Raw genomic sequence first — 19,221 nt, 5'->3', positions numbered from 1 at the left:
CGTTTATTGCTGAGGGGAGGGAGTTTGTCTAGATTAAAAATGATAAGGAAAGGGTTAGAGTTGGCTGCAAGAATGAGAATTGTCCCTGGATTGCTCATCTATCATACAATAAACAGCTACAGTGTTTCCAAGTGAAAACCTATAGGAGTGAACATACATGCGCAAGAGATCTGGGAAGCAACGCAGCTGACCAACACTGGATTAGCAAAAAAGTGGAGAAAAGGATGACCACCCATCCCCATATGAACACATATGAGGCCATTGATTTTTTAAAAGAAGAGTTTGATCTAGTACTACATCCTAAAATAGTTTACAGAGCTGTGAGGGAAGCCAAAGACAGGATCATGAGAAACGAGGTAGAACAGTATGGGAATCTTAGAGACTATCTAATGGAGATACATAAAAGCAATCCAAGGTCTTCTGCGTTGTTGGACGTTATTCCCCAGCCACAAGCACCCCCAACATTCGACAAAATGTATATATGTTTCGATGCCTGTAAGAGGAGATTTAGGAGTGGATGCAGGCCGTTGATTCACTTGGATGGAGCATTCCTCAAGACCTATCATGGGGGCCAATTGCTGTCTGCTGTGGCACAGGATGCTAATAACCAGTTTTATGTCATTGCATTTGCTGTGGCAAGGTCTGAATCGAAAGAGTCATGGAAATGGTTTTTGACCCTATTACAAGAGGACATTGGAGATGTGCAACAACATGGTTGGAATTTTATGTCCGACATGCAAAAGGTTAGTAAGTCAGATTCTCTATACTTAATTTAAGTACATTTGATGCAAAATGATGAAAGTCCTTCTTGAACCATTCTGTTTCAGGGACTGATGCTTCCATTGAAGGAGATAATACCGAATGCACATGTGCGCAATTCTGTCATGCACATGTGGAAGAATTTTATCAACCGTTTAAAGGACATATATCAGGAAAATTGTGTGGGACTGTGCAAAATGCACAACTGTGGCTGAGTTCAAGATAAGAATGGAGAGGCTGAAGGAAGTTAATCAGGATGTCTGGTCATACCTGATGAAATTTGAACCTGCAACATGGGTAATGGCCTACTTCAGTCATGGTCCAAAAGTGGACAACCTGACTAACAATATGTGCAAGTCTTTCAACTCCAAGATCACCAAGTACAGGTGCAAGCCTATACTCACAATGTGCGAAGAAGTGAGCTGCTACCTCATGAGGCGTATGGTTCAACACAAGAGACTGATAGATTGCCATCATGTAAATCTTGCACCGGTTCAAGAGAAAAGGTTGAAGGGGCTTGTTAAGCCAAGTAACAAATGGACTGCAGAGTGGATTGGTGATAACGAGCACAAGCGATTTGAGGTCACACAAAAGGGATTTAAGTTGGATGTGGACCTGATTAAACATACATGTACATGTAACAGATGGCAATTAACTGGTCAGTGTGTAATTTTATTTCTCTAAATGTTTCTTGTTGGATTTGCCTGCCTGCTGTTGCTGTTATTTTACTTATGACATTGTTTCTTGTTGGATTTGCTTGCCTGCCGCTACTGTAATTATATTTCACTAATTGTTTCTTGTTGGATTTGCCTGTGTGCTGTTGCTGTTTCCTTACTTGCATATGTCCAATTGTTATCCTCAATTTGTATATGTCTAAGTTGTAAATGTCTAATTGTTATCCTTAACTTGTTGGGTTTGCTGGGAAAAGGGATGCCGTGCACTCATGCAGTTTCAGCAATCAGAAAAAGACATGACAACATGGAAGATTATGTGCATCCATGGTTATGCATGGAATCACTGAAGAAGACTTACGAGCACTTCATTCAACCTGTTACAAGTGAAGAGTTCTGGATACGGTCTGATTAGACTAGGCATGTTGCACCTGTCATTAAGCGGCCAATTGGTCGTCCAAAGGTACATAACAGGCAGAAGGACCCAGCAAAAACTGTTATCGAAGGTGAAAAACTGAGGAGAAGTTTCTATGTGACTGCAGCAAGTGTGGTCAAACAGGGCACAACTATAAGACTTGCAAGGGTGCGCCATCCAACCCAAATTGGAAACCTAAGACCAGAAAACCAAAGAAGAAGACCCAATACAACCTTTCTCTTGTGGTTATACCACTGTCACAATCAGCACCTGAGACAGAGGTGCTTGGCTGGACTAAGGATCTTTATGTCCCCCCAATAACATGTTTAAGGATTTAGTTGTCCATTTTAAAAGTGTTACAAGGCCTGTTTGTATTTTTTAATTTTTCCTCATGGCTTTATTGTCTTTCTTTATGTCAGGGTGAGGAGCATGACTCAGCTACTCCAACCAACCAGAACCATTCTACCACTTTCACAATTCCAGATGTGGCCCAACAACAACCTGCTCCACAAGTTGCATCTGTGACCACGACTGCAGCCCCTGCAAGACAAGGTCAGGTTCCATTTAAACCTCCAACCAGAGTTCCAGCAAGGCCATCCAACAAAACATTCAGACCAAAACAACCAATTAGAAGGAAGGGTGATGGCAAACAACAAGTTCAGAAATCACAGCAGCCAAGTGTGGAAGCAGTTGAAGGACCATCTGATGAGACTCTGGCTACAGCAAGCAGTGGAACTTAAAGGATGTTTCAGTTCATCCCCACCCAAGAGTCAACAATTCCAAAAAATGATGATATTTTATGATTTTGATGTAAAACTTGGATGAAACTTATTTTCGTTTGTTATACATTGTGGTGTCTTTTTGGCAAAACTATAATGCTAAGGTTGTGAACTATTATCAGACTACATATCATGTTTTGTTAGGATTGTAATCCTTCGAACTTAAACTTTGGTTCAATGTTAAATGATCCAAACTATTTAATGTCTTTTTCATTCTAATCCCATCAACATCATATTACATATACCCACACAACTCCAACACGTTACAGCAACAGCATATCATCATTCATCAAAGGATAATTTAATACAACAGTTGTGTTCCAAAGGCGTAATTTAAACTCCTTTTCCACTTTTTAGCCAAGTTTGGCAACAACAGAACCCAAAATTACACTAACCACAATAACAATAACCAAATACAAATTAACATTCTTCTTCCTCTCTAGATGCAACATCTTCTCCAAATCAGTGAGTCTCTGTTCCCCTACCTTCTTCCCAAGATACAGTTTCAGATCATCAACCTCGTTCTCAGTCATAAACTTGTCCAAAACTCTTACTGTTGAAACATGGTTATCCAGCCATAAGAAAACTTGCAGTGACTGGGATTTTTCAGCTGCATATTCATCATGGCAAAACCAAAAATCACCAACTTATAATCAAAATAAATAACTTCTTCTTACGCCGGTATAATCAAAATCAATCAAATAAAACCACCAACTTACCCTAAAGAATGGACATCTAAAGAACAATCTGTTGGGGTTCGTCATCGTCCTCGATTTGTACAATATGGCGTACACTCCACATCTACACCTCGGAGCAATGTCGTCTTTCTCCTCTGCAGCTTCCACGCATTTCACGGTCGACGGTAGTGGAACGCGTCTTAAGCTGGATGAGGCTCCATCGCTGGCCATTTACCACTCCGCAGTACCACCCCCAAGCTCTCACACAAATCACAACGGCTATGGCGATAGGGTTCCATTTGAAGAAATAGGGCACACACCAGAAACAACGTCGTCCGAGTTTCCAAGGACCACAATGTCCCATTACTTTCTCCACTAGCACCACGTCAGCCCCGTTACCACCCTCCTGAAGACACGTGCGCATATACACGCCACATAGGCGCCAGGTAAACAGATTCCGTTACGTGTTGGACACCAAATTGAACGGGAGGACTGATTTGTATGGCATTTTGATGGGTGAGGGGTCGTTTTGTATTTTCCAATCCTGAGGGAGTTAAAAGTCCACGATTTAAAAGGTCAGGGACGAATTTGTCCTTTACCCTATTTAATTTATGATGTTAGTTGTAATCCCGCATCTAACTAGTGTGATATATGTAACTAAAGATTAAAAAATTGAATCGATCCTTGACAAAAAAAAAAGCAAAGAAAATTAAATTGTTCATCAAACTAGTAAGGTTAGAGATTCAAAGTTCGACCAAAATTTAACTGAAATTGAACTGAAAATAATAAAATAATCAATTTATAAATAATATATATTTTTTAGAAAAAATTGATTTTTTTTACAATTTATTATTTTAAATCGATTGACTGCTAAAAAATAAACCAATTCGGTTGATTAAGTGTTCTTTTTGGTTTTTAACTGATTTGTTATCAAGCGATTTTTATCTTAAATTAGACCGATCTGATAATTGATCTACAGTTAACTAAGTCAAATCGACCGATTCAGTCTAATTCTCAAAATCATCCTTATAACCTAACATGAAAAGACAAAAAAAAAACTGTAAAAAAAAAAAAGAAAAACCAAAATCTCTCCCATACTTAAACTTAGAACCTTCTTAATGATTATTGAAGTCCTTTATTCACCTCATTTATTTGTTACTACTATTGAATATAATAGAAGTCTCCAATTTTCATTTTTATTAGGAAAAAAATTCCTTAAAACAAAGATGTTGATAAAATAGTAAAGTAATAATCATCTTTAAATTTTTAATATTTATTATTTATGAGTCTTACTATCTTAATTCAAGAATAATTAGAGTATCACTTTATTATTTTATCAAATTTAGTACTTTAGAGGAATTTGATCGATTTATTAGTATTGTTGGAAACAACATTAACAATGCTTTAATTTTGGTGGAGTGAAGTGGCCGATCGCACCATCAATGGTATAATCTGAAAATTGGATGGATTTCCATCGGTAAATTTAATGAGAGTAAAGGTAAAAGATAAAAATATATGTAAAAAAATCAAAATAAAAAAATAATAAAGACAATTATATATATAAAAAAATCAATATTCATATATAAGATTAGAGTTTCAGTTAGGAGGGAAGACATCAAATACATATATTTCTTGCATATATTATATGTCACTGTGTCTATTGAAAATTTGTGTCTTAATAAAACTATGAAAGAATAAGAAAAGTGAATATGAATGTTCACTACAACACTTCCGATATTTAGCGGCGGTTATGCAGCAATATTTCGGTTTAACCACCGCTAAACATTTTGTAGCGGATTAATAACAGCTCGAAGATAGGTTGCGGGTAGACAGTTAGTGACGATTTCTAGTAACCACTGGAATAACCAACGTGAAATCAAGTTTTGGTTTTGCGGTGACTTTCAACCGCTATCATATTTGGTTACAAACTGACTTTCATTTTAGCAGCGGTTTGTAACTGCCGCTAAATAGGGCGTACGTAAAATGGCATTTATTTTGTGGTAGTTAAAAATCGCCGCCAAATTGATTATTCCAGATTTTTTTGTTATTTTGTGTCTTTTATTTTGTCTGTTCTTTAACTTTAATTTATTAGAAAGTAATTAAAATAAAGAACTTTTAATCAAATAAAAGTACAAAATACCATAAAGAACAAAAATATATATACAAAAATAACATATATAATAAAATTGTCATAAGTGCATTATTACTTATAAATTAAAATGAGGTAATGTCAGAAAAATAAACATTTAACACTAAAACAAATTAATATCAATAGTATCTACTTCAGTTGACTCAAACTCATTATTTTTGTTACGAGTCATGATTGCCAAAAGAAGATGGGCTTATGCGCGATGAAGTCGATGTACTCCCCAAAGAATCCAGATCTGCAGCAACCTCAGGTGGCAAATTGTCTCCTTGCTATCAGATTAGATATCTCAGAAGATTCTCCATCGTCTGTATATTCACCTTTTCTTTTGTTACCTCAACTTTTAATTCCGTAATCGTCCTCTGATACTCTTCAATTTGCACACTAGAATCCGATTGTTGTGCAGTACTGCTACCAAAAATTTGGGTGGGACATGGTCCAACACCTAAGGCATGAACTCATCTTGAGTGCTCTTTTCCAAAAACTTGTACAAGCGAATCATTTTGTGAAAGCTGCTTAAAGGATTTATCTTGACTCTCAATATTCGCAATCACTTCCTATAGATATACCAGAATTCAGGTTATAATGATTTAAAATTACCGTGATGAATGCAATAAGAGAAGTCGAAAACTTTAAAACATTACTTACACACCAACATTACTTTAAAACATTACTTACACGTGCTCAGCTGAGATGGTTGGGGTTTAGCTTGTGTTAAAGTTTGAAAGGGAGAAGACTCACTTGATGAGATGGACGTTTATACTAGGTGAGGGTTTGAGAGTTACGCTCATGTTGGGGCATATGGTAAAAACAGAAAATGCCTAGAATTAGGACGAGTTCAAAACGAAATTTGACCTATTAATTTAATATTTATAGTTTCAAATCATTTATTTTTCTTTTCATATCATGTTAAATTTGTATTATTAGGCACATGTGTTCCTTTATTTTTGCCCCAATTATCTTTTTTTTTAATGAATTAATTTAACAATATTAATGATGTCTTCTTTTAAATATTAAATTAAATCGCTTGGATATTTTATACGGACTTAAATGTTACGTAAATTAGTAGATAACATCGGTTTAATTTGGCTTATTTGTTAAACTAATCCGTTATAAAAATTTGTGCTTCTAAAAGCTATATAAAGATGTCACTTCACTTTAATAAACTTCACTGATGAACAATAAAATCACGTTTACACATTTTTTCTGGCTTTATAAATAGTTTTTAGAGAACAATTATACGCATCTCCTATGCACCTCACCTCCGTGATTGATTTCTTTCTTCATGTTTCAATTTTTTTGTCTTATATGTTTTTTTTGGTTTCGCACCTTGAATTTCCTGTACTTTTTACTGGATTTTTTAAGGCCTCAATTTTCACAGCAATAGACAGTTGAATGGATCTTCGACCAAGTAAGTAAACATTTAACACACACACACACACATATATATCATTTGACACACCATTTTATAGTTATTCTAATTTTAATCTAATTTTAAATTAATTTTAAAATATTTTTTACCCATTACAAAAAGTAGACAGTCTTGGACATTATATATTTTTCTTTCTTCAACATTAGCCTTCCTCTTAAAAAATACATAATTCTTTAATTTGATTTTTTTCCTTATATTTGTAGAAAAATTAGAATATATAAAATATTAAATATGTAACAGAAATTGTTATTACAATGATAAATATTAAAAATTATAATATACGCTAATTGATCATTTAAATTTTGTTACTGATAAAAGTTTCAATTAAGAAAATAAAAAATATAAAATAATATTAAAAATGATAAAAAATTATCTAATTTTTTAAAGATAATACATGAAATTATAATTGTTTAAAATTTAGTTTGGAACTTAAAAGATTAAAACTTTGAATATTATAACATCAATTTTTAGTGAATATCTTAATTTTGTATCTAAAAAATTAATTTAAAAATTAATAAAATTTAAAATAATATTAAATTAAATTATTGCCAAAAGCTAATTATAAAACCTGTTATAGTCCAATATATTAGTTTTTTTGTTCAATGTGTCAGATTTCAATTAGATAAAAAGACCAAAGCCCAAAACCCATTATACTAAATTTGGCATAAAATGTTACCAAGTGAATGAATAATGTGAGTTTTGAACACATAAATGACTTTACTATAAACTAAGCCAACCAAATTAGCTAAATATTATATTTGAAGAAGCATTACTCAAAACAGTAACATATAATCACCGTAATTTTAAAATTAAAATACAGCAACAGCAAAGTAACAAATCGTCAAATCTATTTTTAGAAATATTTCAAAACGAGCAACAGAAATTAAAATACAACAATAGAATAACAAATCTATCTTCGGAAATGATTTCACCAACAGGTATCCAAAATCAATTATTTGAATGGGTTCACATTCAGAACAGACTCACGTCAATCAACATTGCATAAAAGGAAACAATCAAACAACACAAAACCTTGAAACCAGTGCGACTAACCTTCGACGAAGAGCAAGACGACGGCGAGTAGCTAGAAGCCTCGGACAGAGACGCCACGGGTGGATGGACAACGTCAACTAGAAGAGTGGGTCTGGTTTCGGGAAATGAGGAAGGAGGAAGCCGCAGAGGTGCCGACACCCACGGACAGCGGCCGCAACACCGTTGAAGAAGTAGGTTTTGGGTTGGTTTTGGTTTTTAAACTTTGAAGAAGGGAGGTTTTTTGGTTTATGATCCATATTTGAAATGACATTGATGAAAGGAGGGAGTATTGGGGGAAGGGGGGACGCGTTGGGGTTTGGGTTTTTTTTATAATCAATCAAAACGACATCGTTTGTTTAGATCCAGCCGGTTTTTGGTCCAGTCCAACCAGTTGATTCCCGGCCGGTTGAGCGCATTTTGAAAGGTTTCCAAATTAGAGAGTTTCAGGCATCGGATCGGACCGAGTTCAAAACCGGTTCCCAATTGAATCGGTCGAGCTAGTTCGATTTTTAGAACCCTGTAAATAATACATATAAATTTGATTAATAATCAAATACAACAAAAACATAACGAATAAAAAAATTATTGAAAACATTTATCTATATATTCGTAACATGCATAAAAAATAGAATTTGAAATGACTGACCCATATGTCTTATTTTATTATCCATTAATGCGAAAACAATTTTAAACTCTGCTAACCACTGTAAAAAGTAGATCATCTTGGATATGTATATATTTCGTAATAAATATATAGTCCTTTCATATATTTAGTTAATTTATAAAATCTTAGTAAATTTTTTAAAAACAACCCAACATAAATAATAGGAATCCAGATCATTTGTAAAAAAATACAAATTTTAACTGATATTTAATATGCACATAAAACTATTACATACTTAGTTTCAATTTTAATATTTCGGTATCATGGATGTGTTGTAATAAAAATACATATTAAATTTACTTAATTTGTGATTAGTTATAATTTTTTCAAACCAAAATGCAATACAAATATGAGGAAACCAAAAAATACAACAAAAAATATTAACACAAATATCTAATAATTAATCTTGATAAAATTATAGTAATCGAAAAATACATAATTGAAAAATACATAATAATTTTGTTAAGTTAGACCCAACTCAATTAGTACGAAACCAAATAATATTTATTTAAAACATTTACATTATACAGTTTTCCAAATAACTGAAACATGTATTGGAGTTAAATTTAATTAATAATCAATAATAATTAACTTAAAATAAAAATACTTCCGACCATGTATTATGACACGTAATAAATAATTTATGAAAAAAAATAGAATTAACAAAATATTTAATAAGAAAACTAGTTACATATTTAAACATTTAAAGTACATCAACAAAATTTTAAATAATATCAATGTGAAAACATAAAAAGATCGTAATCATACTATTAGTTGATGTATTATTATTTAAATATTATTGGTCATATTTATTCTCAATTAAATAGTAGTAAGTGAAGGAAAAATATTTGAAATATTGTGTGCCTATGTTAATTTTATAGTGACTGCAATTCGCTAAACTCAATTAAAACAATAAAGAAAATTTGGGTTTGTTTTGATGGATGGAATTTTTTACAAGTTTGTTTTCTCGTTTTCGTATGTCACTATTAATTAGTTTGATATATTTTGCTAATATAATAGATATTGATAAAAGCTGGATTTTAAAGTCACGGAGTAATGTAGAATATAAGTAAGGATTGAACAGTTTTTTAGACTTTGCATTCGTTAATGCATCGTCCGATGGCATGATAGAATGTCCATGTCCTTAATGTGGGTTTTAACTTATGAAAACAAGAGAGGATGCATACGACCATCTGTTGATAAGACCTTTTTTTCACTGGTTATACTATTTGGTTGCGTCATGGTGAGAAGCCGATTGAAGAGAGATCTGAATTTAGACAAGTAGATGAAATACCTATATCCCAAGTGAATCTAATGCACCAAATGGTCAGCGAGGCATTTAATTTCACAATGCAATATGGGAGTGAGGGCACAAGAACAATTAAACATGTCGAAGATGATAAAGAGGAGTTGTCTTACTTATATGAAGGTCCAAGTCGAGAGGCGTAGGATTTTAACGATCTACTTGCAGACGAAGAGCAGGAATTATATCTCGGATGCTCAAAGTACTCCAAATTATTGTTCATAGTGAAACTTTATCATATTAAGTGTATGTGTGGTGTGAATGACAAGGCCATGTCCATGATTCTTGATTTATTGCGGAAGCATTTGAAGAAGCAAAACTTCCGAAGACAGTGCATGAAGCTAAGAAGACCATAAGAAAGTTGGATATCGAATACAACAAGATAGATGCATGTCCAAATGATTGCATGCTATATCGGGGTGATGATGAAAACTTGACTAGGTGCAAGCGATGTGGGTGTTTAAGATGGAAGCAAAAGACTAAAAAAGGTTCTATTATTAGGCTCAAAGTACTAGTAAAGAGAAATGGAAAACTTATAGTACCCAAGACTCTTCATTACTTTCCTATCATACCACGACTGTAACGGTTATTCATGTACAGCAAGACATCAACTGACATGTTATGGCATAAAGAAGCACATAATTGAGGCATTTAAAGGACGCTGAAGAATGGAAAAAATTTGATGCAAAGTATACTAACTTTTCCAAAGATTTGCGCAATGTTCGCTTAGCCTTAGCGAGCAATGGATTCAATCCTTTTGAGAATATGAGCACATGGTATTCCATCTGGCCTGTGATTCTTATTTCGTACAAGCTTCCTCTATGGCTTTGCATGAAACAGACTTCATTCATTCTATCCATGATTATTCTTGGGCCCAAAATGTTAGGTAACGACATAGATGTTTACTTGCAGTCTTAGGTTGATGAGTTGATGCAATTATGGGATGGGGTTAAAATGTATGAGGCTAAAGAGGAAAATACTTTCAAGATGTGTCTGATACTAATATGGACTATTAACGACTTCTCAGGATTGAAAAACTTATCTGGGTGGAATACGTACAGTAAGTTAGCATGTCCTACGTGTAACTTGGAAGCTAAGGATCAACGGCTGACATTCAGTAAAAAAATTGGTGTTTCATGGGCTATCGCCGCTTTTTGAATCATGGCCATAAATATAGACTAGATCAGACTAGATTTGACGGGCAAGTCGAAAGAAGAGATCCACCGAAGAAGTTATTTAGAATAGATGTCTTGAGACAACAGTTTAACGTGCATGTTTCATTTGGAAAGAATTCAACTATAAAAGGGAAAAAAGATGCATTGGTCAAGATGCAGATCAAGATGACTTGCATTGGAAAAAGAAAAGCGTCTTCTTTGACCTTCCATACTGGGAGGATCACATGTTACGTCATAACCTTGATGTGATACATATAGAAAAAAAAATGTGTAGACAAGTCTAATTTGACTAACAAGCCTAATTTGAATTTATTGAATTCGATTTACATAGATTTATAGATTGAGACATTCAGGTAACGTTTTTTCATTTGAGAGATTCAAGTAATTTTAGTTTTCATTTGGTTTATAGGAGTGAATTACCCTCATTTTTATGTCTAATTATCAAAGTTTAGAAAATCGAATCGATAAAATTAAAGCTTCAAAGATTCGAAAATTTAGCCGAGATTTAATTAGAACTGAATCGGATATAATAAAATAATATATTTATAAATAAAATATATATTTTTAAAAAATAATTTATTGTAATTTATTATTTAAACCGTTAAAAATCGTACTAATTTGACTAGTTAATCGATTTTTTACTAATTTTCAGTTTCAATCAGTTTGTTACTGAACAATTATCTTAAATTGTCTTGTGTGATCAATTCAATCTGATTTTCAAAATTCATATTAATTATATTGTTGGTAAAATAATTGAAACAACTTATATAGAAACAAATATGCAATGATTGAATTTTAATATTCATATATCATTTTTGTTATTCTATCTATCTCTATCTCATTGGGGATGATGTCTCCAACCTGATCAAGAATATCTTCAACCAACATGACAAGATTGGAGAGATTAATAAAACTCTTATTACTCTTATCCCCAAAGTGGAACATGTTACTCACCTTAAACAATTGCAGTCAATCAGCCTATGTAATGTATCCTATAAGGTGGTTACAAAAATCTTGGCTAATCACCTGAGAAAAATTATGGATAAATTGGTGATGCCTACTTAATGTAGCTTTGTTTCGGGGAGACACAGTTCTGATAACATCATCATCACCCAAGAAGTCATCCACTCTATGCGACAAAAAAAAGGGAAGAAAGGATGGATGGCCATCAAGATTGACTTGGAGAAAGCTTATGACCGGTTAAAATGGAGTTTCATCAGTGACACCCTTATGGATATTGGTCTTCCCCAAATGTTTATAAAGCTAATTCTTAACTGCATCTCAATTGCCAAGATGAGAGTCCTGTGGAATGGTGAAGAGTTGGAAGAATTCTCCCCCGTAAGAGGCATCAGACAGGGAGATCCTATATCTCCCTACATCTTTGTTCTCTGTATTGAGAGGCTGTCCCAACTTATTAGTGCAGCGGTAGATCATAAATTCTGGAAGCCTATCAGGCTGAAAAAGGATGGCCCGCCCATCTCTCATCTCTACTTCGCAGATGACCTTATTCTATTTGCTTAAGCCAGTCTGGATCAAGCCAATGTTATTAACAAGTGCCTTGAGGCGTTTTGTGAAAGCTCCAGGCAGAAAGTCAGTAAAGAAAAGACTCGTATTTTCTTTTCCAAGAATGTGGGGGCATAATGTCCGAACAGAGATAAGCAACACTCTGCAATTTGCCAGGACTGATGACTTAGGAAAATATCTAGGTGTTCTTATTCTTCACTCCAAAGTCTCAAGAAATACCTTTGAAGATATCATCAACAAACTCAATATCAGGCTCAATTCCTGGAAAGTCTCATCTCTTTCTCTTGCAGGAAGAGTTACCTTCGTGAAATCTGTCTTATCCTCTATGCCTTCTTATATTATGCAGTCTGCCTATTTGCCTCTTCTACTTGTGATATGATTGATCGTAAATGCAGAAATTTTCTTTGAGGAGATACGGAGCAGTCTAAGAAGATACACCTGCTAAATTAGAATGAATGGCCATGTCTCTTTGGTGTAGCTGCCTCCTCTATATGGCACTTCAGGAACAAACTCATTTTTAACGGCCAGTCTATTCCAATGGTTACTGCGGTGAGTCGAATTAAAGCTCGGTCGGAGGAGTTTCTAAAAGTCACGAAAAGCAACATTCTACCCAGGAATCTCCAGGCTGCCGGGGATTGCTACATTGCTTGGTCTCGACCCCTACAGATTTTGTGAAACTTAATGATGACGGCTCCCTTTATGCCTATAGAAACAATGCGGCGTGTGGTGGAGTGTTTAGAGATGCAGATGGTAGATTTTTGAAAGGTTTTTCATGTAATTTAGGTGGATGCTCTATTATGCACGCTGAATTATGGACAATCGTCCATGGCCTGCAAATTGCAGTAGTTAACGGATACCAATCCATTATCCATTATCGTAGAATCTGATTCAGTTGTGGCTATCAAGTTCATCAACCATGGCTGCACCCCAACTCATCACTGTGCCCCCTCATCCAAGACATTCGTATCATGGCAGCTCGCTTGCAACGCACTATTGTCTATTTGGTTACACTCCCTTCGTGAAGCTAACTCAGTAGCAGACCTTTTAGCCAAAAAAGGGCAGGACATGCCTCTTGGTTTACACCTGTTCAATAGAGCACCATCTGAGATTAGTTATGCACTCTTTTGTAATTGTTACGGGGCCCTCCGTTTAAGAGGGTCTTGATCTGTTCCTTTTCCTTTTGCTTTTTTCTTTTCTGTTTTCTTTTGCTGTTGGGGTCCTTTCCCCCCTTGATCATAAAAAAAAATCTATCTCTATCTCTGTTTATCCAAATCCCACATTCTTAACACACATAATTCTCCAACAATGTATTGTCGCCATTATCAATTGCAAAAGGACAACAAATCACGGAACGGTACTAATTCTAAAATGAACTTAGAATACTTCTATATTATTATATTTATAGAATATCTTTATAAATTAAGGGGAAAAGGGAACTCATTACAATTTCAAAGAATATTGAAACAATGATGTGCTAATGTAATGTAATACAATGAAAAATTGTACTAGAAGGACTATCTCAAAGCAGAATTTCTATACTAGCTAACAATATAAACAATTTGATTACTGGATACGAATGAGGGCTTTTAGTCTTTTCCGGTAGCCAGAGGAACTCCAATGTTAAAGAAGCCTCTTGAAAAGTATTAAAGAGGTAAAGAGGTGAAGTAGAACCAAGTTATTAATGTAAAGACCTGAATCAAATGCAGAAATATAAGTTAGACATTCATCAGTGTGATTGCATTATTAAAAGGATTATAAAGAATTATTGTGATGCTACCATATTTCTCTGCTTATATTTTTCTTCAAAGCTTAAATATTTTCGTTTATATTACATGATACATCATTTTTTTTTTTTAGGATACTGTAAAATTGCTCCATCAACATGATGCAAGTACTTCCATTTAAGAAATATATTAAATTATGAAACTTTTTCTATTAAAGTAAATGGAAAAAAAAAGGAAAGAGAGATCTATGAAAAAGTTGCACCAATCAAGATATATCCTTGATGGAAATGCCGAAGGGGTAAATTAGTGGACTATAGTCAATTCATGACTGTTTTGTTACCCTTCTTTCCCTTCCTCTCAAAAAATGGGTCATGAATCTCATAACTAAGCAAATCAGCATCAAATAAAATTAAAAAGTCAAACTGGTTTGTTGACCTTCATGTAAGACATTCTAAAACAAAACATGTATGCAAGAACAGATGAGTCTAGTTTCTTTGAAAGTAAGACATCATCAGATATTGAAAAACTAGTTTGTATTGATTCAGCAGATTAGACAATGGTTCTTACCATTTTGTGAAGACGTCGCTGTGGGAAGCGATGGAAGTTTCGTCGCTGCAGTTGCATGAGTCCAAGAAACGAATAAATTTAGACATAGCGAAAAGAGTAACAGAATATTTATTTATGTATTTGATTGAAAATATTCATGGAGCTTACACATACTTCTATTGCATGAGGACGGAAGCAGCGACAATGATGATGAAGGCCATGGAGCTACAATGTTGTCGTTAAGATCACACATGAATCCAACACCGGACGATTTATCAAATACTGCGTCCGAAGGCAGACTTGGCAAAAGGCAGCCAGATTCTACATGAAATCGAAATAATTAATTAAGTTCAGATACTATATGATAAGGGAAAATTAGATGCAATCTTCAGAAGCATAAGATTTTTCCCATTAATGTATAGTACTTATCAAAGTAACAAGCATAAGATTTTTTCCACTAATTAAACTCGACTACAATGAAAACAATCTGCATTTACTGGGACTAAAAACTTATTTCAGCCTTTTGTTTTAAAAATTTGATCCCAATATAGGTTCAAGCTTAAACAAAATTAAACAATAATAGCATGTCAAAAACCACTCTTATTATGATGACAAAAGGGAACAATAAAAGTACAAACTATTCTTGTTTCAACAGGATGGTAAAGAAAAATATATATCAAGATAAAAATCTATGCTGTAAGAGATACCTTGTGATCCAACTGATCCATATCCATGAGAAAATCAAACGACCATCGACAATACATTGCAGAACAGAACAAGTAGCAGTATCAGTACTCAGCAAAAACCAAAATAATACTTCGTCCTTTTCAAAATAAATGTGGCCTTGGACTAAATTGGTATGTTCAAAAACCAAGATATTTCGACATAACTGCATCGAGATACATTATCCAATGTACCAATTTAGTCAAATGTAACAAACATTTATTTTGTAAAGAAGTAGTTGTTTCTTAAGCAAGGGAAATTTAACAATGCCAACCTTGAAGAGAAAAGTCCTTGAGGCCGATTCGACAAAGATTATACACATTATTGGAGACATTAGCATTTTGCAACTTCTTGCCCAGTGATGCAGCACATTTCAAGGCTTGCAGATTGGTTATGAAGCTCTGGTCTTGCAAATAGGACACATAGCTTTTGATGGCTTTGCAGCAACTTGTTTGGTTACTTATATCATTTCTGCACTCTTTCACTACACTTGTGACATTCGGCAAAACCAACGGACAAACTGAGCCAAGTGATACAATAACATTAAACATGAACATGTTAGATTATGCTTCATATTTCAGTAAATTAGACAAGAGAGTACTAAATAATCAAACATGATAGATGAGGGCTTATTTTCAGTTTAGTTTTCCCCTTTACTAACCTTTGTTTAGGTTGCAGTTTGAGAGACCCCTAAAAACACTATTTGCAGCCGATGGATCAAGTTTACTAGCCAGCCAACGAAGGACAATATTCTTACAATCTTGGATCCTAGTTGTCTTCCCAGGCAAGCTATGGTTACCATTTGAGTTCGACATATCATTCAAGGCTATTTTCCTTGCAGCATCATTTATAGCATTTTGGCAAACTTGGTTGCAACACTCATTTACGGGATCAATTTTTCTACAAGCAGTCAGAAGTCTTGATGAGTCAACAATGCTCTCAACTTCATCAACAAATACAATAGGACATGAGCCTTCAGTGAGATTCACTGGATGGACTGAACATATTTTCCTTAAGTCATCGTTTGCTCCTTGATTGACGAGGACCTTCTTAACATCAGAGAGGCAATGCCGAGCATGAGTTGTGTTCAATGCTAGTACCCCAGAGAATTTGCTTGATTGACCAATAAGGACCAACAGCATGGCATCAAATTGAGGACAACATAGTACATTCGCCAAAAATGGAGCAAAGGAAGTCCAGCAATCAGTAGCAGTTGTGGTCATTATATCTTCGGCAGCAGAGAAATTTAATGAACATAGACCTGCAAGTAAAAGGGAACTTTAGATCATCTTAACAGCTAAAAGGAGTGGCAACTCAAAGCATTTCAAGATAAATTTTTACAGTGGATTGTTCACTTGTTTTTAATTATCCTTTGATGATGGGGTTGGGCTGATTAACCTCAAAACACTACTATGACGAGTGGAATAATGTGGTGAAGGAAAAATAAAGTGATCTCGTTGTTCGTTGGTAAGATGCTACTTATAGTCTCATCTATGATAATGGATTTAATCATATGATGAAGTTAGGAATAAATGCAAAGTCAGCACATTTGCAAGGATATCCGAATTTTCCTAATGAATGAATAAGTCAAAATCATTTCTAAGATATAATTGCATCACAATAGACTTAATCTCCATTTATCCAGTTAAACTTCCCTCAATTTCACCACCAAACATAATGTGTTAAATAGTTATAAGTACATGTGAAAATGATATTTTATCAAATGAAAATTCCCAACCTATGATCTCACACTAGCAAATTGAAAAGGAAAAGTTTACTGTACCTGACAGTTTAGACTGAGGCATAGAGTAGTTTTTGAAAGGCGTCAATGGTGAAGGTGCTAAAAGAGGCAAAAATGGCTGTGGCTGTGCACTTGGAGAGATATCAAGAGGCAGCATGCCATCCTTCGTTGTGATCGAAATGGAATATTTTGTACCACTGGTTGGAGAGCCCTGAGACTTGTTCATACCTGCTTAGAGGCAAATTAAATTACATCATAAAGAGTGATATTTCTTACAGAAAAAGGAACACTCCAACATTGACTAAGGAAATGTTTGTGAGTGTTGATTTTAGAGGAAAATGGAGAGAAGGGAATAGCTTTCAAGTTTTAGGTGAAGTCCATTCTACCCTTCCAAACTTCCCCCCAAAAACTTCCAACTCGCAAACACATGCTTAAAGTCTAAGATACCGAAATAAGTATACTTGTGTTCAGTGTTCATCAAGTACAAACCCAAAATAAAGAACAATAGCAGGCTAACTTTAATGACATTCAGTTCTTCATTTCTTATTGTAAATGGTTTTAATTAAAAAAAAAAGGGACCTAACATTTCTAAAGAGTTTGCCTATTACTTTGGTAGCACATTTTCATTCGTTTGCAATAAGATAAACACTGCCATAGAAAATTGGACCAATACTCCCTCTTTAACCATGGGTTTTACTCAAATCTATAACGTCAATACTATACTATTCTACTTGATTTCATGTTGAACAATTCTATTCTCCAAGAATTTCCAACCTATAGTAATTTTGGGTTTCCTTCAACACACACAAAGCTTCATACAATACTCAGCTTGAATTTAAAACATCACAATATACAAGAAACTGCAAATGCAAACTTAATTCCAATGCTTATTGCAATGCCATTACATAATCTAACAGAAATTTAAGAACAAAGACGACAAAAGATACAAACTTGCAACTATAAATGGCAATTAAAGCAACAAGAATTGAAATTAGCAATTATGGGTCATGCAGATATATTCAAGAAATAGAACATACACATAAGTAGAGGAAGAAACAGAGTAATTTGAAGGAGACTCAGAGAATGCAACTCCTTCATGTTTGAAGCTTGAAACTAACCAACACAGTGAATTCCAAAGTGCACATTAACAACACTTTCCTAAATCCACAATCTCACAGAACAATCCTCAATGCAAAAAAGAAACAAAAACAAAAATGGATAGCAATGTTGAAAAGGAAAAGTAGTGAAATAACTTGGAAAGAACCCTCTTATTTTTTTGTTTCTTTCAGTTTTTACCGATTTGACTCAGTGAGTGAGTCATTGTTTTTGAGTCCTCAGAGAAGGGAGAGAGAGAGAGAGAGACATGGAAATGCCAGCTACAATATCAGGGAAGATCACGTGCCAGGCACGTGATAGATTGAATGCCATGTGGAGTGGTAGCTTCGGTAGTTAATAACTTAATTACATCTTGGCCCTGTAGCAGCATTGCCATGCTGAAACTTTCAACCGTTCGATGGAAGTATAAAATGGACTAAGAACCGTTGGATTGTCGAAGAGAAAGCATGAAAGTTTTGAATGAATTACCATTTTTACTTGTTGAATTTTAAAAAGCTTACAAAGTTATCAATGTTGTAAAATAACTAAATAAATAAATAAGAAAGAGGTAATAAATATAAAATATAAAAATATAATTAAATAATTTTAGTAGTAATATTTACTAAAATTATTAAATTAATATAATAGATATAATTAATATGTTTAATATACAAGAGAGAGAATAGTACAAAAGAAAGAGAATAAAGAATATTTGATATTCTTATTATTATTGTGTCTTTCGTCAGAAGCAAAGTCTCTATTTATATACATACATAAAGTTACTTTGTCAAATCTTATTAAACGTAATTTCTCTT

The 19,221-nt window shown here is 34.1% G+C and overlaps 2 protein-coding genes across 3 annotated transcripts; one reads left to right on the top strand and one right to left on the bottom strand.

The window, feature by feature from the left end:
* The first annotated feature begins 224 nt into the window (after positions 1 to 224).
* Positions 225 to 974, top strand: LOC107477768 (uncharacterized). The gene is made up of 2 exons (XM_016097839.1): positions 225 to 743; positions 828 to 974. Exons 1-2 carry the CDS (start codon positions 225 to 227, stop codon positions 972 to 974), a joined length of 666 nt encoding a protein of 221 aa, XP_015953325.1.
* A 13,029-nt stretch (positions 975 to 14,003) lies between these two features.
* LOC107477737 (uncharacterized GPI-anchored protein At1g61900) lies at positions 14,004 to 18,714 on the bottom strand. 2 transcript variants are annotated; one of them, XM_016097801.3, is made up of 8 exons: positions 18,349 to 18,714; positions 17,354 to 17,539; positions 16,232 to 16,831; positions 15,845 to 16,090; positions 15,555 to 15,566; positions 15,022 to 15,168; positions 14,869 to 14,913; positions 14,004 to 14,268 (listed from the first exon to the last, which is right to left on the bottom strand). In XM_016097801.3, the coding sequence occupies exons 1-8, from the start codon at positions 18,407 to 18,409 to the stop codon at positions 14,198 to 14,200; spliced, it is 1,368 nt and encodes a 455-aa protein (XP_015953287.1). In that variant the 5' UTR covers positions 18,410 to 18,714; the 3' UTR covers positions 14,004 to 14,197. The 2 variants fall into 2 exon arrangements, with proteins under 2 accessions (XP_015953287.1, XP_052114702.1); XM_052258742.1 differs by lacking the exon at positions 15,555 to 15,566.
* Between the last annotated feature and the right edge of the window lie 507 nt (positions 18,715 to 19,221).

Source organism: Arachis duranensis, chromosome 3, assembly GCF_000817695.3.
Source record: "Arachis duranensis cultivar V14167 chromosome 3, aradu.V14167.gnm2.J7QH, whole genome shotgun sequence".
NCBI classification, from domain to species: domain Eukaryota; kingdom Viridiplantae; phylum Streptophyta; class Magnoliopsida; order Fabales; family Fabaceae; genus Arachis; species Arachis duranensis.
This window is presented reverse-complemented; position numbering and strand designations above follow the sequence as displayed.

Bases quoted from the DNA above. Each gene is read 5' to 3' on its own strand.
- LOC107477768 (XM_016097839.1), top strand. From the start codon at position 225: ATGACCACCCATCCCCATATGAACACATATGAGGCCATTGATTTTTTA. The intron at 744-827 runs GTTAGTAAGTCA...ATTCTGTTTCAG, and splicing joins TTATGTCCGACATGCAAAAG to GGACTGATGCTTCCATTGAA.
- LOC107477737 (XM_016097801.3), bottom strand. From the start codon at position 18,409: ATGAAGGAGTTGCATTCTCTGAGTCTCCTTCAAATTACTCTGTTTCTT. The intron at 14,914-15,021 runs GTATGTGTAAGC...ATGCAACTGCAG, and splicing joins TCCGTCCTCATGCAATAGAA to CGACGAAACTTCCATCGCTT. The intron at 14,269-14,868 runs GTAAGAACCATT...CATTTGATTCAG, and splicing joins AGCGACGTCTTCACAAAATG to GTCTTTACATTAATAACTTG.